The sequence below is a fragment of the Protopterus annectens genome, chromosome 11.part0, assembly GCF_019279795.1.
Source record: "Protopterus annectens isolate FY-2018-M chromosome 11.part0, PAN1.0, whole genome shotgun sequence".
Classification (NCBI taxonomy): domain Eukaryota; kingdom Metazoa; phylum Chordata; order Ceratodontiformes; family Protopteridae; genus Protopterus; species Protopterus annectens.
In genome coordinates this window covers 383884381-383910821 of record NC_056745.1, presented here as the reverse complement: position 1 = coordinate 383910821, position 26441 = coordinate 383884381, and the positions used below count along the sequence as shown (strand labels likewise).

The 26441-nt window shown below is 38.0% G+C and overlaps 1 protein-coding gene across 1 annotated transcript in view; it reads right to left on the bottom strand.

Annotated features, from left to right (window-relative positions):
• Window positions 1-9073: 9073 nt before the first annotated feature.
• The window catches only part of LOC122815403 (thymidine phosphorylase), a 381517-nt gene continuing 364149 nt past the window's right edge, over window positions 9074-26441 (bottom strand). Inside the window, exon 10 of the mRNA XM_044087870.1 lies at window positions 9074-15792. Within this exon, the coding sequence (XP_043943805.1) occupies window positions 15581-15792 (212 nt within the window). The 3' untranslated portion in view covers window positions 9074-15580. The remainder of the gene's footprint in view (window positions 15793-26441) is intronic.

Here is a 26441-nt window from a genome sequence, read left to right as displayed (position 1 = left end):
CAGACTTCATCATAACATTCTGCTGTCCAGGAGTTTCCAGTATCAAGAACAATGTGCAGCACTGTGGGCTGACCTCATCACAGCAGTCAACCAAGTAGGGCTACAGGACAGAACCTATGAGCAGGTCCAATACCGTGCAATAGATATGGTCAATGCTGCACAACAAAGGGCCGTCGCTGTGGCCAGGGACCATGCTGCTATCAGTGGAGGGCCTGCAGCAGAGCAATTACTCTCAGCCACAGAGGAATTCCTGCTGAACCTGGGATCAACCACCAGCTGCCAAGCATTCATTACCCCATACATCGTGGAGGTGGGTGTCACAGCATCCACAGCAGAGGAGCGTCCAAGTAAGCCTCCTGTGTTAATCATTGCAATACTGTATCAGTCATTGTGGCAGCCTCTGCATACCAATACACTAGTGTCAGGTCTATCTGCATTTGAGGGGATTGGTTTTAATGCACAGTTGTGCACACATAATCAGAATGTCAACAATGTAGACAGGATCATATTACCCACTGTACATGTTGATATACACAGATATTATCCTGTAACAATGCCACATTTCGTATTGCTAATAATACCTCTTCTTCACATTTCCATAGGTACATCAGGTGTGGGCGGATTCCAAGGTGCTGTACCTGGTAAAGGAGCAGATATACCCTAAGAATGTTAAAGGCTGCCATTTTGCCCTAGACACAACTGATATGCTTAGCCAGAGTACAATATTTGTATGTTCAATTTTGGAGGGGTTATCTGAAGTGCATTGAATGGGTAATCACAGCTGTGTATTTGCAGGAGCAGTAACACATTTGCACTTATTTTTGAGAAGGTCTATGCAGTCTGCTATACAGGGGGCAATCAGTCACAGATGCCTGTTCACACACAATATGGAGAGGGCACATACCTGAGGCAGTGATACTATAAGTGGCATAGTATGCTCAAGACGGGTGCACTGTGTTTCAGGTGTAGGTCTATAACATGCATTGACATATTGCTTATCTCACACTTGTGTAGGACTGGCAACATTAACTGGACATAGCTGCAGTTCATGTTATAAAAGACCTGTCTTGTCTGTGAATGTTGTAGTCTGCTTGTGTGTTGCGCATGGGATCAGAAATAAGATGTGGTATGTGTAATGCAGTTGTGTCTTCATCTGTATATGTCTGTGTGGATTACCATACATATTAGTGCAGGTAGTAATGTACTTATTTTGTCTTCTTCCTCACAAGTGACCGTGGGGGTTGGAGTGTGTCCCCCTCACAACCGGATGTCAGAGTCTAATTAGACTGATGATGATGGTGATCATAGTGAGGCACAGGTGGAGTTGTTGGGGGATGAATCTGTCCCATGGGTTGACATCCCACTTCCTTCCCTATTGTCCCTGCACACAGTCAGTATGCCCACACACACCCAGTTCCCCATGAACACAGATATGGGACAGTCAGAGTGTGGTGACTTCGAACAAAAGAGTGTGGCAACTATGGCATCAGTGAGTGTAGACACTAGCCATAGCCAGAGATCTGGCAAGGTCCCACAGAGACAGATTGACAGGGGTACTCAAAGGAGGACTGCTGCCCATACACCACCTCTCACAAGTGTCACATCATGGGTCACTTGATGTATATTTCAGTTCGTCATGGAGACACAGGCACATTCTGAATGCAACACCAGATGGATGCTCAGGATCATGGATGCAGCAGAGTTTGACATCCGTGACCCCCCTCACCACATTGGTGACACGATGGATCATTTCACTGATGTAGTGGACAGATGGTGGGGTAAGACACTGTCAGTCATTGACCACACATTGTCTGTGCTTGAACATCTGGTGGGAGTATGGCATCAGACATGTGGACATAGGTCAGCAACACCATCTGTTGGGAGTCCATGTGGCCATGCACACTCACGCTCCCATAGTGACAGTATCTCCAGCACTACAGAAGGGATTGTGCTGTCCACACCACAACATGGCAGGCCATGGGCACATGATCCTAGGTGGTCCCGTGAGGGATATGGGCCCAGCAGACCTGTCACCATCAGCGACTAGCACCACATCTGACCATGGGCATGATGGTGCCAGTGCCACTCCTGGCAGAGCCAGTTTTCATGTTCATGGCCAGAGATGGTGAACTGTCCACTCTGCCATGTACAGTCCACAGCTGTCCAACATACCAAAGTGTAGGGCTAGCATCTGACTTGACTATGTACATGCACACACTCAACATGCAGATCACCAACAGACACACATGGCACCTCTCCATGGCCCAGCTGACCAACACCCCTCTCTGACTCATACACAATATGTCAACCGTTTGGTACACCTAGGCCTCTGGCACTTCCACATCACACCCTGTGCATGTGATTATACCTGTGCCACATCCCTGCTTCCATACCATCGATGCAGGGACATGCAAATATGTGTCTGATGCACAGGATGACTTTATTACATTAGATGTCGTTTTGTAGTGTTATGCCATGACAGGTGCTGTATGCTGGCATGTGTTATGAGTACATATTAAAGTTTGTGTATCATTGTTACATGTTGTTAGATTGGCGGTGGTGTTGCACAATGACAGGTGTCTCTCAAAACTGTGTATGTTTCTGTTCCAGGGGTCAGAGTGGCTAAGCTATGGAGACTTGGCGGCCATACAGCAGCTCAGGATGGCATGGCAGCACAACAGAAATATGACATCAGCAAGGTATAACTGTATATGTGCATGGTTACCTAGGTGCATATGTGTAGAACAGTGTGTCAGGGACAATGGGGATGGACAGCATAATCTTGCATGCAACCCTTTGATACATGTCACCTGGGTGTTCTTTACATACAAATGTAGGTGGCTGTTGATATCATTTATGCTTACGTAGATGTGGGATATTTAGAGCCAGCAGCTTGTCACAGGGCAGTAAAATGCATAACAATTGCACACCCATGTAGCCATATGTGTACTGCTACATTGGAATATATTTCTGCACTTACACAGAGTTGTCTTCAGTGATATTAGAACCCCTACCTATCTATTAGTATACACTAGAACACTAACTACTTACCGCATGTGCCACAGAGCATATCTGCTTTGAGATTGTCAACCAGTGCTGTTAAAGTGGATGACATCAGCAGGCCTTGTAAAGGAGGCCTATGGGGAGGGTGGCAGATAAGCACAGGGCCTTAAAATGCATAACTCTTGGACAGAGATAGGTGAGAAAGGCACACTGCTGCAATGGGGTATATGTACATACACACAAAGAGTTGCCCTTACTGGGGTTAGAACCCCTACCTATCTATTAGCATACACTATAGTACTAAGTACTTTTCATGTGCACCACAGAGCTTATCTGTGTTAAGATTGTCAGCCAGTGCAGTTAATGTGGATGACATCAGCAGGCCTTGTAATGGAGGCCAATGTTGAGGAGTAGGCTAGTCGCACGGCCATAAAATGATTGATCATTGCACAGACATAGGCCTTATAGGGACATCTGTACTGCAAGGGAAATATCCACACGCACACACACACACGCACACACACACACACACACACACACACACACACACACACACACACACACACACAGTGTCTGATGTGAGATTAGAACCCCTACCTACCTATTATTATACACTACAGCTTGCAGTACTAATTGCACACACCACCGGTTACATCTGGTGTACATTTGGCTGCAGCCTCAGTACTTGTGGGCTATGCTTACACACCCTGTGTGGCCTGCAGAATGAACCTGCTTTATGCTGTTATTGTATCTAGTGTCCTAGCAGTGAGGTACCTGTTAATACCCCTGCTATGTGTGTACAGTTACCAGTATACCCATTTCTGTCCAGTTACAGTTTGCTAAGTGGACAATTGGCTAGTGACAATATGGCCTGTCCAAGTCCTGCACTGTAGTCATTGCACATTACACCACCTGCTCACCATTGTCTGTTTACAGGGTGACATTCCACAAGCACAGGGTTCTGTGGTTGGGTGGATTGTGTCATTATGCATCCTTGGTGTTTTACTATCAAACAACAATTACATGTATATTTTCACACATCAGTTCTTTAGGCAGATGAGGCCTCAGACATGGGCTCAAGTTAGCTAAGTGTAGGAGCATGCCCAGTGTGACTGTCAGTACTTACAAGGTGACTCCAGGCCAGACCTTTCTGTACTCCAGTCCAGGATTTTGTGTGCTGCAGACCATTGGCTGCTGCACCTGTTTCTAACACCTCCCTGGTATTACGTGCATGGTATTCCCCAGCTGTTTGTTGAACTTAATGTGTGACTCATACCTAACACTGTACAGATTTGCACAGAATGTCCAGATATATGCCTCATATCTTTGGTCCGTGTTACATAACATTGTGATTTTCTGACACATTAGTGGCACTTCGTTTAAGACTGCAGACACTTCAGGAAACTCATGGTAATGCAACACCTGTTATTCTACCAATTCTGTACATTTTTAAGTGCAATATTTAGCACTTGCCTCTATTTTGTGGCCTTTGTCCCACTGATATTCCTGGATTGGCCAGACTTGTTACTGCAGGAAGTTGAGAGGTTTGATGTAATTGGGTTACATGCTGTAACACCACATACAGGGCGACATTTTTCATACCTCTCCCTGTACATGTTTTTGCAGTATATCTGGCCTGTTGCCCCATATGCATGATCTGCTCCTCATACAGTTGTGCTTTTCCAGTACTATAATTTACAATGTATTCATAGCAATGTTGTAACTACTGAGTCATTTAGGTGATGGCCTTTACATACTGCAGCTAATATGACCTGTTGCAACCTGTTGTTATACTTGACACCTTCTAGGTTACTCAGACCATGTATAATGTCTGTCTGTAGGTTTGGCCCACTGTCACCCCATTTTCTCTGGCATTGCCCAGCTGTCTTGCAATAACAGATTGTGGCATTATGACAGTCTGTGGGACTCACATAACTCACATACAAAAGTTGTAGATGTTGTTAGCTTCAAACCATCAACACCATTACCCATGCTAATTTTCTTAGCCCAGTGAGCCACAGCAGCCACCAGAAGGTGAGGTTTAATTCTTCACACTATCAACAGCAGACAAACATACAGTTTGACCCCTGCATTTTGTGGAAAATCAAACATGTAGCCAGGTTCTTCGAGACAGCCCTGGGATTGTGTGGTCTGCTAATATATCCTTGCAAACATACTTTTACTGCAGTTGTATGGGAACACTGATGTGTTGGTGGTAGGGAACTCTGGCATTGACAGTCATGCATCTGTCCTATGACCAAACTGTTTCATATTTCCCTTGCATACTGCAGTGTTTTTTTTACCTAGTGCATATTATGGGGCAGTCAGTATTGGACAGAGTACCTGTTGTTCCACATAGCTATTAGTTCTCTGCAGGTTGCCCACTCTGTTCCATTGAATATATGCAGCAGGTCCATGCATATGCTACCATAGTCTAGTAACCTGTACATTTGTTGTAAAAGGAGAATGACTTACTGTGTGAATGCAGAGGTTGAGAGACCTGTGTTTCAGGGCTGAATCTTTCTGAAGCATGCAGCACACAGCCAGTACCTGGTAAGGTACAGGTTGTGTGGTGTGGCTGGCATCTGTTTTACTATGTATGTGAGTCAGAGTAAGGTGTCAGTCTCTAGGACACTAGGTTGTCAGTGCATATGCTATGTATTGCCTCTTTGCTAAGGCCAGGGCATACTGGGCATGCCTACGTCTGCCTACAGGGACAGCCTCAGGGGGTTCCTCCTCTGAGTCCCCCTGTGGGTGCAGCTGAGGGGATCTAGGCACTGGTGAGGGGCTGTGTGTCCCTTCCCTGTGATGATCCTGCTGCAGATGTTTCCACAGGATCATATTGTGTAGCATGGACATACTGTGAACATCTGTGCACATGTGGCCGGAAAGTACTGCAGGGATCCATCAGCTATATTGAGGCACAGGAACCATGACTTGAGCAGCCCAAATACAAGCTCTATGATGTTCCTAGTTTGAGCGTGTGCCTCATTATGGCATTCTTCAGTAGGTGTGTGTGCATTTCTGATGGGTGCCATCATTCATGGTTCCAGTGTGCAGCCAACATCCCCCAGTGGATGGCCATACAGAATGTCCCCCTTGGCAAACATCTGGTACAGCTGTGATGTATGCCAGATATGATAGTCATGATAACTGCCAGGGCTGCCAGCACACACATTCATGATAATGATCTGGGCACTGCACATGACATGGCAGTTGATGGAGTGCTACCCCTTTGCGGTTGATGTAGACTCTACTCTCCTCACCGGGTGGTGCTTTGATGTGTACATCAGTGCAGTCTATGGTGCCCAGTACCTCAGGGTAGTGTGCTACATGGTAGAAGAGACACATACTGCTGGCCCTCTCCTCTGGAATGTGGGATAAATAAATGTGCTCACAGGCATGTGTTTGCATGGCAGACAGGAACTGGTGGTGTACACTGGATGCGGATGCCTGTGAGACCCCCATCATGTCCCCAGTTGATCTTTGAAAAGTACCTGTAGCTAGTATTTTAAGGGCTGCACATACCTTTGTTTCCACTGGGATGGGTTCCCCTCTGTTAGCTCTGGGTCTGAGTTGAGAGCAGCAGAGCTCAATGAGTTCTTGTAGTATGTCCCTGTCCACCCTGTAGCACTCTACAATCTCCAGCTCATGTAGCTCCTGGAAGCTTAGCCTGGGCCTGACACTCTTATCCTCCTCAGTCTAGGCCTATTGTCAGCAGCAGCAGCACTGACCTCAGCATCTAGCACATACAGGTGTAGCAGAGCAGCAGCAGCCCCTAGAATTCTGTCAGTTAAAATTCCCGAATCTGTACTCCAGTGGTGCAGAGTATGGGGGAAAAATCAGACTGTAGGGTATATGCATAATTTATAGAGGTATGCTGCAGATGCAGCCTGTGTGATTGGCTAACTATGATGCATTCCACCTGCTAGGTAAATCATTGAGGGGTTTGAATGGCCCAGTGTAAGTGGGACAAGGGTTATCAGCAATTTATACATGCTTGGCTTTCACATACAGTTTCATTTATTTTAACTGCCTTCCTTGCTAAGCACTGCAGCACAGCATGACATGCAAACCCATGCTGCTCGTATAAGCAATGCTTAGCTGTCAGCAGACACACCCCTGTGGACAGGCACACTCAGCACAGCTCAAGCCAGCTAAAACATGTGCCCCACAGCTAAACAAAGCTTAGCAGCACTGGGCGCACCAACCTGCTTAGCTGAGAGGTGCACCACGCAAACTGGCACTGCTGAGCTCCAATCCACTTAAACATATAGTGACACACCCCCTTTTGATGTCAGCTAACTCTTCTGTGGACAACAATATAGTTCTGGGTATACGCGGATTTTATCTGCAGACACAGTAACCCATTTTTGCTATTCGGTAACCTCAGCTCATTTGCATACAGATCAGTGCACACAATCTGTATACTACACTATTCCAGGACCTGCCTCCTTAGCAACCACTGAAATCTACCATTGTACATACTTGATGCAGGGCCCTATAATGCATTATTCTCACATATTTCCTAATTTTAGTTTTTAAACATTTTAATTTTTTTTTTTGCATAACAGCACATTTGTAAGCTGTTGTGCACAACTCAGATGTAGTATGATGTTAAAAAATATATTACATTATTTTGAATTCGTTTTTGGACACACAGGGCATAGTTTTGCACATATCTGTGCCTACTATGCAATTTCTGACCTTCTAAATCAGCTTTTACAGCTGCTGTCCAAATTTTACTTTTTTGTACATGGAAATTTTCCGTGTAAACTTCGGATGTCAACACGGGGTCTGCAGGCCTGCCTATTTGCTTTCTGGATCACTCCAGCACTCTCATTTGCATGCAGTTCACCTGCTTATGAGATGATTTGCATGCCATGGACACTTCCATGTCTGCACGCTTGTGCACGTCCATCTGCTCTGTTTACTGGATCGCACAGCTGCTTACTTCTATGTAAGCTCTGTGCCACTATACCTATAAGGAAAATCACTTCATGTAGGCTTTACTGAATTCCCCCCTTAGTGATTCTTATTGTGCCATACATATATCATTATACTCTTGTTAACCTGTAATAAAACAGTTGCTATACTTATGAAGGCCTTCCACTTTGACCACAAGCTATCTACTATATGACTTCTGTTTCATTTACATATTGTGGATTTACAAGGCAACGTAACGTCGACTATCTGATGTGCTTCCCTGTTGATGAGATGCATTTCTATTTTTTCTAGATACTATCTTGTAGCATGCATGCATAGCAATCCAGTTATTTTCTGTGGAGTAGCTGTAATATGTATGGAATATGGCCACTTTAATAAATGTGAATATACATTCCTATAATAATACTTACTTGTTAAGCAGGTAGGCCCACTGAGCAAATAGTCCTTTTTCAGGGGCTACCTGGGAGCAATGTCTGGTTAAGTGACTTGCTCAAGGTCACACAACAGACAAATGAGGGCTAAGGGAGTAAAACGCTGTACCACAGGAGCCAAAACTTGTAACTTTAATATATATATATATATATATATATATATATATATATATATATATATATAAATAATTAAAGTGGTTACACTGCTTTATGAATGCATAAAAGAGTATAAAAAAACTAAACCAAGTTTTGTACAGCAAACCAGTGATTTCAAAGAACTACAGAATGAAAGACATCATTGCTACAATGGTCTTACAAATGGTTAGGCTTCCACATACAGTTACATAGCAGGACACGCACGTCTGCCATATTGACATGTTACTTTGGGTTTGCTACTTAGCTGAGGTCCCTAGAGTAACAGCTGTTACTGTTTTCAATATCTTATAAAACTCTTTTGGGAATTTGTCTACCATTAATTATTTTGCTATCACCATTCTCAAAGACATTCTAAAGATGTTAGATATTGCTTGTATTAACTGTTAATGGTTGCATGTTAGTTCCTATTACCTGCCAGTTCTCATACGCTGCCCAAACAGAAGCCAACAATGAGAATGCTACTGGCTTTCTGTTGTGCTCCGTAATAAATGCTAGTAAAACAAATAAGGTTCTCATGGAGCAATGATGCTCAAATGTCAACGCAAATGTAAAATATGTTTATTTCATCATCCAAAGTAATTATAAATGCAAATACTATTACAAATAAGTTAATAATGCAAACACCTAAGTAATAATTTAAAATGCTGGAATGCTGCTTAAGACCCTATTGAAGACAGGAATCAATCTGGTATACAAAGATTCAAGATTCCCTTAAAACAAGCTTTACATTTTTTACTCATCATTACTGCAGTAATGTTACTGTTATATCTTCTTATACATTTCGTTACATTTTTTGTTGTTACTAAATACAAAGTAATGCTAATTTCAGTAGACACTTGTGTTTTATATGCACGTTTACAGTCAAGGAACTTCTGGTACTGCATAACAGCACTACTTTCAATGCTCACTACTGTTCTCAGGAGGATGTCAAAAGAGAAGAAAAACATCAAAACAAAACAAAAATGGTAATGCTGATCTCAGTGACCAGAGGCCTGTTAATGAACCTCATTTTATTAGAATTTCCCATTTAAAAACTCTATCAACATTCTTTGCAACAAAAAAGTGTTAATGATCTCAGATGAGAAGTGCTACTCAGCAGGCTTCCTTACTACCTGCAAAGTATAAAGTCAATGAGATACATTTGAACGAGTGCTACCACACAGACAGTCTCCCTCTGATCACAGAACAGGTTTAAAACCTGTTAGGTCCTTCATTCTACCACAGTGTGTGTGTGTGTGTGTGTGTGTGTGTGTGTGTGTGTGTGTGTGTGTGTGTGTGTGTGTGTGTGTGTGTGTGTGTGTGTGTGTGTGTGTTTAGAAATCAGAATTGTCTTATAGCTTTTCACACTGCCAAAATGGTTCAAAAGATGATCTGTGGTGTCTGCTCTGTGTGCTACAGGGGAAGCGATAGAGACGACAGAGGGAAACCCAGTCATAATACCTGTCAAAGTTATGTGGTGTAACAAGCTTAACTTTTTGCTACATTACTGTAAAATAAAATAAAAATAAAACAGATACCCATAATTAAAAAAAAACATATCTGATGCAACCAAATTTGATGAAAGAACTACAAAAATAGACTAGCAGATGGAGTGATTAAGTCTTGTGACTTCTGTCATGGCTCTTAGCAATCTAGGATTACACGGTACAGTGAAAAGTGATAAAATTAATGTTTGGATTTTGCTTCATGTGCATATTTTTCCGTTTGATGGGTAAGGCTAAAATTTAAGTGTCATTTTGCACATTTATAGCACTATAAGTAGACTGCATTAGAGACAAAATATTTAAATGCCATCTTGATTTTAACATCATTTAACAGAAAAAAATAAGCTATCATTCTGCTTTAAACACATTCTTATTTTCTGTTCCCTGTATTCTGGAATATAAACTTTTTAGATCAGCTTCAGGAATAGTGTGAAAAAAGCATATCAACAGCAGTCTTAAATATGTTCAAAAGTACTTGAACTGAAGCTAATCTGTTACACTTTAATTTTGCATTTATTTGATTGCCTTCAAAAATTCATGAAATACTGAGAGACTTGTATGAGCTTCAGTTTTAAGATGCATAAATTACTTGCTCATTAAAAAAAATTAGTTAATTTTCACAGATGTTTTACAGATGTAAGGATCTCCAATATTTCTTGATTAGTTGTATAATCTTTTTCTCAGGCCAGTGACCACAACTATTTTGTTATTCTGGGATTTTTTTCTCTCTGTTTATGTTTTATATGCATTTTAATATTATTTAAGAATAGGTAATGTGAAATCTTTGGGAAAAAAAAGATGTGAAGATTTTGATATTTGGTGAAATCCCAGTGACAGATAAATGTCTTGAGGCATGAAGGCATGCTAAATTTAGATGTATCTCCATATATGCATAGCTCACTAGAACACACATTTACACTGCAGTCCATCAAAGCAAGCAGAGGAAGACAGGTCCTCAAATATGAGTAACACAAGCACAGCAAGTAACTATAGCCATAGTTCCTGTATACCACAGTATACACACTGCAAAAACAGGTGTCAGCTTGCCCTGTCATACTTGCAATATGTGCAAGAAAACATAGCTTGCATTTGGAAATACAGTGTCATTATGCAAATACATTTCTTTATGACTAGTGTAGCTAGATTATGGAATTATTTGCCAATGGTTATCAGATATAGAAGCCTGATATAGCTTAAAAGGTCAAAGGATTTTCACTTTGGTGATAAAGAATTTATGAACAGGCCTTAAAGGAGCAGGTCTTATAAACAACCACTTGTCAGGTTCAGATTCTAACAACAGGATTGTAAGATTGCATTTATCTGTCACAGTTGTGTCTAAACCTTATAATCTTAAAACAAACAACAGCAATCACAATAGTAAAGAAACACTTAATTCCCCAGACAATAGTTATAATACTAACAAAACCACATATGCTGGTATAATCACCTCTGTACCTCATGTCTTCTTAGTACCTGTTGTAAATATTTATAATTACATCTCTAGAAGTATAATGTTTCTCATTCTCTCTCTCTCTAATATATACTTCTTCAGCTACAGTAATAATATTTAGTAAAGCCATCTGCAAAATGTGCATATATTCTTCTTTTGCTTCCCTTGTCTATTCACTTCCATGCCCTGAAATAACATTCTTGTTGTTCTGAACCCATGTCATTAAGTAGCAAACTCTTTCTCATACCTCCACAGCCTGCACCAATCTAAACATAAACAAACATCTACAAAATACTGCATATGTTTCCTTTTACTGAAAGAATGAATGTCTGCTTCATAGTATTTTAACAATTATCTTACCAACTGCTATTAGCTACACTTTATTAGAAGGAAGGAAGGGTCAATTAATGTTGGTAAGAAGATACTTGTTTAATCAGATGATTCTGTAAGTTATATGGAAATGTCTTGGAACAAGTAAGTTTCATGTGGGATCAAAAATCTTTTGTAACACATCTGTCATATTTGTCAGATCCTAGAAGAATGCAATATTCCCCCCACTCATAGGAAAAATCTCAACTGGTCACTAAATGTAAATCTATTTTAAAAAACAAAGTAATACAAAAGATAACTGATATTCTTAATCAGTTAGAAAAGACCATTGTTAACACTGAAATCCCCCATGATATTCAATGAGCCACTACAAAAAACACAATAAGAGGCATACTAATACAAAAGGCTACAATTTACAAAAAGCAAAATAAGGAAAAGAAAATTAAATTGGAATATGAATTAAAAGAAGCTGAAAAGAAACTTCAAAATAAACAGTGCAGAACTTGAAACCATCATATCAAACTTGTAGAAAGTACTATGCGCACTATTAATGCAAGAATATTCAATAGTTGAAATGAAACTACTTTTGAAATATGCTGAATGGGGCAAAGTCCCCTCCTAGAATAACTGAAATAAATTATAAGGCCAAAACTGTTTATACAACCTCAGAAATCACTAAATCTTTTGAAGAAATTTATAAAAATGTATGTGGTCCACAAAACCAGCTCCCCATTGAGGAATATACACAATACTTGGACAACATCAAATACCCTAAAATTAACAGCATACAAAATGACCTACTTGTCACTCTTAAGCAAGAAATTAAAGTCGCAATAAATAAACTGAAAACAAGCAAAGCTCCTGGCCCTGATGGCTTTACACTGGAATTTTACAAAACTTTCAAAATGCAATTGTTTAAGATCCTATTACAGATATATAACTATATCAGAGAAAATGGCATCACAGATTTACATATAAATAATTTTAACCTATTCTTATTCATAATCCCAATTCTGATGAGACTAACCCATACAATTACAGACCCATTGCTTTAATCAATATCAACATTAAAATATTGATGTCTATTCTAGCGAACAGACTGAAAGAGGTTCTACCATCTATTATCTCTCATGAACAATCTAGGTTTATTAATAAAAGACAAGTCTCTGATAATACACTTACATTAGATGTGGCTATCTCAATCTTAGAAAAGGAAAGAAATCCATGTTATGCCTTATCATTAGATGCATCCAAAGCATTTGATAGGGTGAACCTGGAATTCCTATTTAAAACCATGGAATATTTTAATATACTGCAAGAATTAATTGACATTATCAAAATGCTTTACCGTAGCTCATGCACAACTCTCTCAGTTAATAAAGTAAACACGAATCCTGTAAAAATTATAAATGGTACCAGACAAGGATGCCCCTTCTCCCCATACCTTTTTAACCTTTACTTAGAACTTCTGATGCTGAACATAGAACAAAGAACTTATCACCATATCCCAATAATTCGAAATACTAAATTACAATGTACTGTTTTTGCAGATGACTTAAATATTTACTTCCAGTGTCCCAATACTTACTTCCACAAATAGACAATCCATAAATGACATTGCAAATTCAACAAATTATGAAATAAATAATCTAAATCTTATATTTTTCCAATAAACCCTATTGGGCATAAAGAATACTACTTTCCTATAACGGAAGTCAAATTAAAATATTTGCTTAAATATTTAGGAATAAACTATGAGCACTCTCATAAACCGTTAATGAAGGAAAATCTATATAAAACCTGGACCAACATTACTAATGACATCACAAGATGAAACAGTCAATCTTCCCTTGATATCTAAATCTGCTATTATCAGAATGAATGTTCTTCCAAGATTATTATACTATTTTATTACAGCTACTCTAACTATTCCAAACAAATTCTTTCACAAAGTACACGCTGTATTATCAAAATTTATTTGGTCCCCTAAGTCAGTTAGGATTAGTTACAACACATTAACATTATCTAAAGATAAAAGGGGAGTCAGCCTACCAGATCTTAAATTCTATTATGAAATTTGTTGTGTAAGTAAAGTTATCAAGACAGCATTCTTTGATGAAAGCGAATGGTCTCCATTATGGATGAAACTGTGGTGTAATCATATTAAATCTCAAAATATTAATCCAAAGTCACTCCCTTTTATTAGTCAAGAAAACTTTAAAAGGGTCAAAATTCACAAACTAATTAAAGATAAAGTCATTATATTGCAAAAAATGTTAAAATGATTACATTTGGAGCATTCCTATATATTACTTCAACTGCTACACCTCAACCCAAATCTCAAGATTAATAACAATATGATTTACCTAGATTCCTTTCCCTTAATTAAAAATTGTACAGTCTGGGACCTATACATGCTAAGAGACCTTTCTATAGAGAATACTGTGATAACAATGACACTACCGAAAACACATACTATCATACTAAGACAGCTTAATGATGTAATTCACCCAATAATACAAAACCTAAACAAACATGATGTGAACATACCCCTAACTGAGTTAATCTTGAAGTGCTTGTTGTTCAAAACTAAAATGCTATCAAATGCTTATAAACTAATATCTTCAATTAAGCATTAATCATCTATACTATTCTCAAATTATTGGGACAAAATAAACAAAAACATTACAGTAGAACAGAAATTGCTAGCAATTGACAATACAATAAAACTAACACCCTTTAAAAATCAATTTACACTCAACTCATGATAAATAATAATGTGTATGTTATGCCTCAGAAACTAAACAAATATAATCCAAGATCATCACCATATTGTCCATATTGGTCCTCAAAAATTACAGATGTGCTACATATGTTTAGGAGCTGTAAACATATTCATAAACTATAGTGCTCACTATAAGTGAAACTAGAAAAATGGGATATGAAAAATCAACACTTTCATGAGATTTTGCTATCCTCCACTTGGCACCACACAACATTTCCAAATTGATTAAACATGTAATGATTACCTCTTTTTCTTTACTCAAGTTATATCTCAAAATTGGACTGATCACATCAAATTAACTTGGAATGGATACAAAAATATGACTCTAAAGTACCTGTCCTCACATAAACTAATTTTTAAAGATAACAATAATCTCCCATATATCCAAAAGTACTGGAACCTTCTTATTAATACTATACTAAATTATTAAGCTTTACAAGTCAGGATTCACTACTCATATACATATATTTGTACCTAATCAACAAATACTTAAGTGTAAAATTAAATATTAACTAAATAGAAATGTAATCTAAATTATTTAAACTGTTTGTTTTCTTCTCCCCAACCCTCGTATTAAGTATATTACAATAAACTTTCTAAATGAATGGTGACACTATTCTATTATAAATAGATGTAAGTAGTTGTTAACTGATCCCTTACAGTTTTATTTTTTACAGGTTTGTGTACAATAACCTACATTTTCTCTTTCTCTTCAATTTTGTTTTATTTTTGAAAGAAAAGAAATAAACATTATTATTGAAAAAAAAGAATGTAATAGCTAAGTTTAGACTTGAAAGGTTTTACGTCTGTAAAATATTATAAGCCAATACATGATTAACCTTTTACTGTAGGCACAAATTCAGTTCCCCAGCAGTAAGAGGTGTGTAAAAGTGCTTCAAACTCTTCAATATCATGATCACAAGGTTGTGCTTGTCTGTCTGTTTGGATGCAGCAGAGGAACCATGACTTCTGATACACTGTTGGGAACTTTGTACTAGACAAGGTTGTTCTGTTTGATATAGTTTCTGTTACTATCCAAGTCTCCATTTAGTTCACTCCAGCTGATGGAATCAGGGATCATGATTTCACTTATTCTATTATCTGCTGACACTGGCCTGTCTCCTATACTTAGAGCTGTCTGCAGAAGTGACTTTTGTGCTTCTGTTAATTTCTGAGCGTCATGATGAATTCTCACCCAGGGAGTACCTATATGAAAAGAAAGAGATAAGCATGAAATGCTGTTTAGACTTATAATACAGCACACTTTGTATGACTGAATATATTATAAAATATCTACACAAGCATTTTTGGCAATTGTTTTGCAAATTAAAATATGTTTTGGGTAGAAATAAATATTGTTATACTCCATACAACATAAGCAAAATGGTCCCTGTTCTTAACACCATTATTTTACAATTCTCTCATGCATACATGCTTGTATATCTCCATCTTAAAGGAAGAAAGGCAGAATGAATCTTATCATAACCAACTTTTTATGCATTTGAGATATGGATGTCAAGAAATTCACCTCAATAAAGAAGCAAAAGAGGTCAGTCTTGGCACCCCTTTTGAGAACACATAAGTTAGTCATGACTGCAGAAACCGAGTCATAATTTTTTTTATAGTACATACAGCTTTAGCTGCTCTCATATGCAAGTAGATACAGAGAGAGAAAAATAAGTGCATGATCCCAACGTGTTTTACACCTCTGAAGGCTCTAATATACAGACAACAATGAGTGTACCTCTAATTAACCAATAGCTTTAAAAGCTGTTAATACTTCACTGTGCTGCATGCGTTTGTGGTAGCTCCAACAGTATCATAGCTCTCAAAGCTATCTAAATGCTTCCAGTGTTGTTGTGTTGTAGGTGCAGTATGTGCTACAGTGCAATGCCCATTCATAACAGCTTTCAAATTCAAAGAATAATACCAAAATGTGTTATGCATCTTTCTGATTATCTCTTTGCCATTTTCAGAGCATAATCAGTGTACTCCATGTACTGCAATAACTTTATGTGTATTACATATTACAACTGCAAAAGGGTAAATGAAGTTGCTGACAGTTGCTAAAATTTGTAGATCTTCACAAGTAGACTAATATGCATAAATACATGCTAGTGAATTTAGGGTGTTATTCATACACATTGTGCATCATGATGGAGAGATAGAACTGTAATACTCATAAGTGGAAGCACACACTAGGATAAGGCATTATATATTAACTATTTCTCCATTGTGTAGCCATAGTATTCCTTGAACAGTACACACATGCAAATGACCTGCAGCAAATTGTATGCAATTCAGAAACACATAGTATAGGTACTGACAGGTTCCAGTGGGATAACTTAGTGTTCTCCACACAGGTGCAATCAGACTAAGTTGAGCATGTCATTACAGTGGCCTTCCTGCACTGCTGACATTTTGCCCAGCACACACAGCTGAGCTGCATATCAGTATTACAGTAAAATATACTTTGCACAGTAGGAAAAATCCTACCAGCAAATGAGTTCCCCATGGGGCAGACAACATTTCTACCATGACAACATCATTCTATGTCCCTCCAGAGTAATGCTGCTAAGTTCCTATGAATGGCAGCTCTGACAGCTCCAGATCCCCTTATAACTATCTTCTCCTTCTTTTTGCTTTTCCTGGTTAGGGGTCACCACAGTGGATCACATGTCCACTCATGACTGGAAGTGGAGTTTTACGGTGTCTAGTTGCTAGCCCGGTGCCCAACCTTCCACAGAAGGCACACACATGCACGCACTCATGCCTAGGGCCAATTTAGAGTGCCCAATCCATCTACAGCATGTCTTTGGGATATGAGAGGAAACCAGAGCACCTGGTGGAAACCCATGCAACCACAGGGAGGACATGCAGACTCCACACAGAAGGCACCCCAGCCAAGGATCGAACTGGAGAACCTCTTGCTGTGAGGCGGCAATGCTAACCACTGCACCACCGTGGCCTTATATCTATACTATTTTAAAAACTGTTTTTCTGCTGTTATGCCTAATGAATGGACATTTTTTATGAATTATATTATAGTTAGGCATGACAGAAGAGCACAGCACTTCATGGAATGATAATTAGTAAGGTATGTGTTTGAGGCATACCTTACTAAAATGTGCTCTCATCTGCAATGTGTTGCTCTTTAATGCCTGAAGTGTTGCACAGCAATCAAAATGTCAGTGATATCAGCATATTTAGTACACATAGTGCCTATATGCTGTTGTGTGCTGTTCACAAACACAAATTACTGCTAAAAGTTTTCCAAGAACAATGGCATTCAGTACCATGGTTATAATTTTGAATTAAGATACATAAAGCTGTTGTACTAAACACTGTATACAGAATGCTCATACACAATTGTGCACAATTTTTAACATCGTGCTTATCCTTTAAATTATTTAATAGCATAGTAGACCTACTGAGTTAATAAGACACATTTTGTTTCATGGAAAAACATACAAATAGTAGGGCCAGTGTCATAATACCTTATTAAAGCAGGAAAGACAAGCAATGATATAAATTTATAAATTGATAGATAGATGTGTATGCATGTGAGTTTATATAGCCAGACTGATTGTCGAAAGATTATGGACCAAAATGGCATGATGATATTTAAGCAATAACGCATGAGTGGGTGTGGATTTATCAGGATTTACTAACAGTTTTTGTGGTTTGATCATGGCAGTGAAGCCAAAGTGATTAAACAAAACCAGCTGTGGGTAAATCCTGATATATGCATACCCACTCATAAGTTATTGCTTAAATAATCTCATGCCATTTTGGACTGTAATCTTTCAACAATCAGTCTGGAGCTATATATATATATATATATAAATAAATATATATATATATATATATATATATATATATATATATATATATATATGGTTCCCATTCAGAAGCCTGAAACATCATAAGCCTGAAAATCAAAATCCTGAAACCAAAAGCCTGAAAATTCAGAATCCTGAAAACTCAAAATCCTGAAAGCCCAAAATCCTGAAAGACCAAAATCCTGAAACTCAAAATCCTGAAAACACAAAATAGACATACTGATGTCATTGTGGCTTTGCTATTGTTAGCCCTGTGGTGTTAGGTCATGCGTTGGGGTCAGGTAAGTGTGCGGTTGGTTTTATTTTAGGGTTAGGGGCGGTTTAAGTGAGTTAGGGTTAGGGCGCAGGTTAGGCATGTATGCAATAGTGACAAATATTGGGGTTAGGGGCGGTTTAAGTGAGTTAGGTTTAGGGTGCGGGTCAGATGAGTGTGCGATAGTGACGGACCTTAGGGTTAGGGTTAGGGTCAGGGTCAGTTGGTAGATATTAGTGTCTTTATAGTGACATATTAGCATTATTTGTGTTTTCAGGATTTTGAGTTTCAGGATTTTGGTCTTTCAGGATTTTGGGCTTTCAGGATTTTGAGTTTTCAGGATTCTGAATTTTCAGGCTTTTGGTTTCAGGATTTTGATTTTCAGGCTTATGATGTTTCAGGCTTCTGAATGGGAACCATATATATATATATATATATATATATATATATATATATATAGACACACATGCAATGGGTCATTGCTATTATACAATGGCTTTATTTAAGAAAGAAATTGCTTACCTTTCGAGAATAATATCTTTGTATAATTTTGTTGTAGTTTCCTCTCCCTTCTTCGTTGTTTACTGATGTATTGTGCATGCATATGGGACTTACATACCTGCATTTGCACAGTACATCATTTCAGTACAGGAGAAGCAGTGGAGAAAAGAGAAACTCCATTGCTGTTCTTTTTTTGAGATTTTATGAGGGACAGTGTAGAAACAGAAGAAAAATCAGATATGTTTCTGTTTCTTAATTTTTGAGAATGCATCTGTTTTTCCATCTGTTTTGCCCTGTCCCTCAGCATATTTCAACAGAAAGCCCAGCTGCTTAGCGGTACTTCATTTATTCTATTGGTATATACTCATTGTTGAATACAAATGAGCTGTCATTGAATAATTTATGACATCCCATGTTGAATGGGATGATAGTAACCTGACAATGGTGCTCAACATCCTGTTCTTGGGCACTATCCTAGCGCACACAAAAGATTTGAACAGCTACAGTTCATAGACTTTATAAACATATTCAAAGATGGCATTGCAACTGTGCAACTGTTTTTTATAAATGGATCAGTTCAATGCATTTTAATACATTTACATTTCACTACAGTACTATCATGGGTGTGTACTAAAGTCCATTCAGGTATGGTTCCTTTGCTCATTAATATCCAAACTGAGGTAAAAAAAAAAGCTTATTTCAACTCAGCATGTTGAAAAAATACAATAAAAGTTAAAGAACTATGGAATGTGAGACAGCTCTGGGCAGTCAGTAGCTGCATAATTCCATTAACTGGCATCAAAGCAAATATTACTCTAAAGTACAATGAATGCATTGTATTATACTATACTGTGTAACAGGAGGCTACTTGCAGTGCAGCTCCTGCTTCAATCCAGAATTGTATCAAACAGTAAAAATATATATCTGTATCTATATCCTTATATGTATATATATATATATATATATATATATATATATATATATATATATAGATAGATAGATAGATATAGATAGATATATCTATATCTATGTCCATATATATCTTACATAGACATAATTTGTATAATACTATAATAGATATTACTGTGTGCATTTAAAAAATAAATTGCTCAAATATCATTCAACTTAGGTTTGATTAAACATTTCAGTTTAAAATTAAAAGAAAAATCTCCAAATTACTCAAAGTTTTTCCCGAATCAATATCCTTCACTGATTCTACACAACTAAACAGGAGTTTAAAATCTACTTTTCCTTTGCTCAGCTGAGTACTTATGTTACTATTTTAAGAAGAGATATAAATATTAGGACATCTGTCTTCTTTACATGTCATTTCCAGACCGAACAATGCATGTCATTATCTCTTTTTAACTTATTACCACTTATGCACAGTGAAAAATGAATGACAAATGGACTTTCGCAGTTAATAAACTATCTAAATGAATATTTTATTTGAAGTTTCAACCTTATTTACATTTCTTTGCACAATAAATTTCCAAATTACATAATATGTGTAGGTGTGAAAATCCCACACTTATTTGATGATTTTATTTACACTGTTATCTATAGCATGATAGCGTACCAGCAACTGTCTTAAATATTTCAGTGTCCATAAGTGTGATTTGTGTACTCTAGGTCCCAGCATCTCCTTTAATGTGTAAGTGTTTATGCATTTCTATGCAAGGACTGAATATGTTAATGAATCATTAGACTCAGACCTGCAAACATTTAATCTTCATTTTATCAAGACATACAATTTCATTTGGCTCCACTTTGCTGAGATTTGGCAAGTAAAAAGACAATGGGCCAGATTCAAAAAAGCCTACACTAAGTGTACTCAAACATTTTTTGTTCTTTCTAGTCACTCAGAAACCTTACATTAAGTGTAAATGTAGTCTACACTTTGTGGTAACCTTTATTAATCTTTGTCAGTATTTAAAGCTGCAAGAATATCAGTAGGAAAACTAAAATAAGGAGGAAGAAGGTGTGAGTTATGGCTATGTTGTCTCTTCACTCAGAACGGTGTACACGTAGTGTACACATAGTATACACTTAGTGCATATTTTATTGAATCCCGGGGAATATCTCCTACCATAATCTTTGCCCACAAATCTGTATTGCATCTCTGTTATCTGCATTTGTGCCTCATGCCTTTCCTGAACAAACAGCAAAGCCTTGTAATCTGCTACTTGATGTTTTCCTAGCAACATGTGAACGATGAGAACTTTTCTTCCTATAGTGTCTGTCAGTTACTTTCCTGTATTATATATTGAACAATGCTAATTTGCCTCTCAGTTATCAATATATTCAGAACTAGCAGCTGTACTGTTTGACTTGCTTTAAAACTTCAAACCAGTATATGTTCCATTCACATGCAGAGTTAATTAATTCAGCTTTTCATACTTACCCCCCTAGCTTAGATTCATTTGATACTACCAAAAGTTAATGACATAAATCCATCTCATCATGATCATACTTCTAACACAGATAGGTAATTTACCACCATCCCAAAACTAGGTCCCACCAATATATCTGTATTTCTGGGTCTAGTCTGGTGACATATCCCATTAGAAATGTCACTAAAACATTTTAGTCCATATGTGCAATACACAGTGTCTATTAACTGCTTTTAACTTATTAATGGCAGGTTTTTATAAGGTTGTAGCTTCCAAGGTTTTCAGTCCTATGTTATGGTCAGCTGACACATAAAATGATGTAACATCTAGGAAACATGGCAACAATCCAGTCTCATATGTATATTTTTAAAATTGCCATTGTTTCTATGGTGTTCTTAATAAGCATCCTAATAAAGGATATTAGTAGTGTGAACTATTCACAAAGGTAGGCAAATATTCACTCTAATCCCTTTTTGGTCACTGAAATTGCGAGAAGACAGTATGCATGAGATACATGAAATTACATGTTTTATCATTGTACAAACTACTGCTTAGGGCTTCCTAAAATAACTTATAAATCATGAGATGAAGGTTTACTAGAAATTTGTGAACTCTTCCTTGACTCATCTCTATTGTGTACTGTGGTAAATCCTTGAATGTGTTCCACATGGCCCCAGGTTTGATTTGAGGCCTACCCTGGACAACAGTACCCAGAAAAACAACCAGTTGTCCTCATGTGGTCAAAACTTGAAAAGTTAACAATTTTCCCCTTCTGCAGCAGATAATTTCTAATCTTATCCATTTCTGCTCCTACTCTTTTTAACTTTCTACTGTAACTTTGTAAGTCTCCCATTTACAACATCTAACAACCTTATCTTTTTGCCACCTGCTAAGGACTCACCCTTGTCTTGGATCCTTTTGGTCATCTTACCCATGGACTTTGTTAACCACATCAACCCACCCCTCTTTACTTTTTTTTTCTTTTTTGTCCTCACAAACCATCTTAAACCTTCATCCTCTGTTTCTCTCATTCTCTGGTGAGGTTAGCTGCTGCTGCATATAGTTTAAACTCAGAAATCTCCCACCCAAATTTTTATGGCATTCTTAGTCCTTCTTTTCCAATTTTACTCCTTAGCCCCTTCCACACATATTTTTCAGAGTTAATACATAAAGGTACAAACACACCCCATTTAGGGACACCCTCACAGCATCTGTTCTACTTCTTAGTGTGCCTACTTTCCCAACCCATTTGTGTAGCTCTCTATTATTTCCTTTAAATCCAGCCAATTCTTGTTTATTATATCCTTCAATATCAAATAAAACCTTACACCCAGATATGTATTCCACCTATTTAACTCAACAGAGTGTCTTCCATCACTTTACTCAGAGTTATTTTTAACAACTAAGTTTTGTGATAACAAGCCATCTACTTTTCTTCAAGTAATAGTGAACACTCATCTGCAAATCAATTTACAATGTGCATCCTTTTCCGCCTATCATCCACAATAATACTTATGTATTCTCTGTGCTAAAACTTCTACTGTCAGAATAAAATCCCAGGGGATAATGGACATTTTTGTTTGTGATCTGCATTCTAAATTTCCTTTTGTTGAGACTTCTCAGTTTCCCATAAGTATCACCCATGGTTGATTGTACAAAGATCCTGTAAGAATCTGTCATCCCCTACAATCTGTTCTAACATATCAAACAAAAAGTGTTAACTCAAAGTGCTGAATGCATTCTGTATATCCATTAATATATCTTCCCTTATTGTATACAGTTCTTTCTTTACTCTACAAAATGTATCAACAGATTTCTGTAGTCTCTTGAAAATATCTCCTAAAAGATGCCCACTTTCAGCAAGATTCGGTCTGATCTAGCTACAAAAATCCTTATATGGTTGCATTTGCATTATCTAATAAGAAGGGTCTTCATCATCCCCTTGACCTTCAGACAGAATGCTTCCTGTGTTAAAAGTGGTATATTGCCCCTGTCTGAAATTTTAGTGGATATCTCAGCAAATACACCCTCTAACTCTTCTCTTTAACTTATAAAACTCATTGAGGAATCTATGTGGACCCCATACCTTTCCCTTTTTAATATGCCTTATTGAGTCCATCATGTCAGCTCTCTTATGATCTCATTAAAGGTGTCTCTAACTTCTTTGTTGAACTGACTCCTCTCTTATTCCCTAAAACTATACCCCTCCTGTGTACAAGAAGTTTCATTTTCACTTCCCCTTTTGCCCACTTTCTTGACCCCTCTCTTCTCCTTAACTCCCCCTTCATTTATGTCTCATCAAGTATTTTTAACCCTGTCTGAATTTGGCAGTTTGGTGTAATCGGGCCTTTTCTTTTTTCATCTCAGTTTTACTGTGCAGCTGTCTCAGTTTCCTTTCTTTTTCTCTGAGCTTATCCTTACACTGTTGACTTTCATAATCCCTCTTCCCCATAATCTGTTCCCTCCATGCTCTGTTAACACTGACATGTCTGTAATTTCTATGCTGCTCTTCTCTCTGTTATTTGATAATACCATTTCTTTCTCCATTTTCTGTAACCAGTGAACACTGCCCACCTGTCTGAACTTCCTGGGCACCTTCTACAATATCTTGAGGATTTCTCTTCTAACTATCATGCCTTGGTTGCCACAGAGCGGTCAGACAAGTTCCTCTCCAAACTCAGCCTCCATTAGTTCTGCAGTTATTATATCCATATAGCAGCCTATCCAGCCTACTAGGTTGTGTGCATTCATTTCTTGAAAACGCAAACTCAAACCTTGGTCCCATATCTCCTCCATATATTCACCATCCTATGTCACATATCCCTCTGAGGTATTTTCTGTTTTCTTTTCACTGCCTCTGTTAACAGTCTTAGAAAGCCTTGCCTTCTCTTGTTAGTATCATTTGCATCACAATGCAGAGAGGTAAATATTTCCATTTTTATGGCATGCACTCAGTTTACCAGTATTTCCCTCCACTCTAACCCATAAAACATATTCCCCAATTGTCTCAGTCTTTCTGGGATGCTCCAGAAAGCTAGAACCTCATCATTCCTCCTAATGGTCTAACTCAAAAAAAAATTCCAAACACAAACAATGTACTCTTCACTATTTAAGCTCCATTCATTCTTACTTGTCAGCCACTTAGTAGGTGCTTCCTCACCTCCCACCCTTTCTTCAGTCTTTCACTTTCTCTTTATCTCTCTGTTATCCACACTATCACTCTCTTCTAACCTATCTATTGATCATGCCAGCACATTTTCATTATGTCTCTTGTTGGTGATCTACCTTTTTATAAGCACCTTCTCTCTCCAACTCCTTCAACACGCTGTATAACAACCCAACACTCCCAGCCAGAACCACCAGATTTAGAGAAGATCTGTCTTTCACTGAATTCATCTGTGCTTCTTCCTTATGCTGAGCTCAGAATACCTCCATATAGTCCTTAGTACTTCTCTGCGGCCTATTATCTGAGGCAAGTGTCCCTTCTCATGGCTGTACCTCACCATCTTCTCAACACCTATACATACTTCTTCTCTACCAGCATCATTGTGAATATCATTGGATTGGAGTGTTCAATATTAATTCTCCATTTTTACTGTCAAAATGCTCTGGGGGTTGCCACTGTGTCACCTTTCCTTTCACTATTATTGTATAAGAGTGAAAAGCCTCCTTCATAATTCATTACCAGTAGATGGCTCCTTGGCACATTAACCACAGAGTAGCTTGGTATGTTAGGTACATGACTGCCCCCTCCTGTCATAGTTTTCACATTGCTGAGAGCATCTGTATTCTGTGCTGGTGTACCATATTATGTACTCTGTGCTGGTGTAGCATATTATGTATTCTGTGCTGGTGTACCATATTATGTACTCTGTGCTGGTGTACCATATTATGTACTCTGTGCTGGTGTACCATATTATGTACTCTGTGCTGGTGTACCATATTATGTACTCTGTGCTGGTGTACCATATTATGTACTCTGTGCTGGTGTAGCATATTATGTATTCTGTGCTGGTGTAACATATTATGTGCTCTGTGCTGGTGTAGCATACTATGAACTCTGTGCTGGTGTACCATATTATGTACTCTGTGCTGGTGTAGCATATTAAAGAAATATTTCACAGATTTCTTTCCGGAAAGTAGCCTGCTAGACTAGCCAACACATAATTTATTAGCTGTGCAATTTGACAGTTAGATGCATGTTTTTTATTTGTCCAATATATTTGGGCATATATCCTTTTGTACCGTCACCGGACAATCGTCTATAAATCTTTCCAAGGTATGGCCCTCTGCTCTTCCACTAGCCCCACTATTCTCACATATTTCTGGTGCACTATTTTTTCAAGTTCTTCTTCTCATGAGAGTAGAGTGTCTATATTTGCTCTTAATTTTACAGTACTGGACTACTGTATGCATACATGTCACTCCAGAACCTTCACTAGTCCCCCATATATGGAAACTACATTTTTATTTTATCTGTCTCAGAACACACCATGGTCACCACCTTCTGAATGACCATTACATCTACTGTTGCATTTTCAATAACTTTTAGTATTTTATCCAGTTTGCTATAAATACTTGCAGTCTTGGCTTTCCACTTTAATTACTGATTGACAGACAGATAGATTAATCAGTCTGCTTGCCTGTCTATCTTTCTATCTATCTATCTATCTATCTATCTATCTATCTATCTATCTATCTATCTATCTATCTATCTATCTACCTACCTATCTATCTATCTATCTATCTATCTATCTATCTATCTATCTATCTATCTAGTCTATCTATTCTTTGTTTGGAGTTTGGCTTCAGTAAGCTAGTGGCCCCATTTCAGGGGAGAACTGAGCTGGTATTTGCTTTTGATAG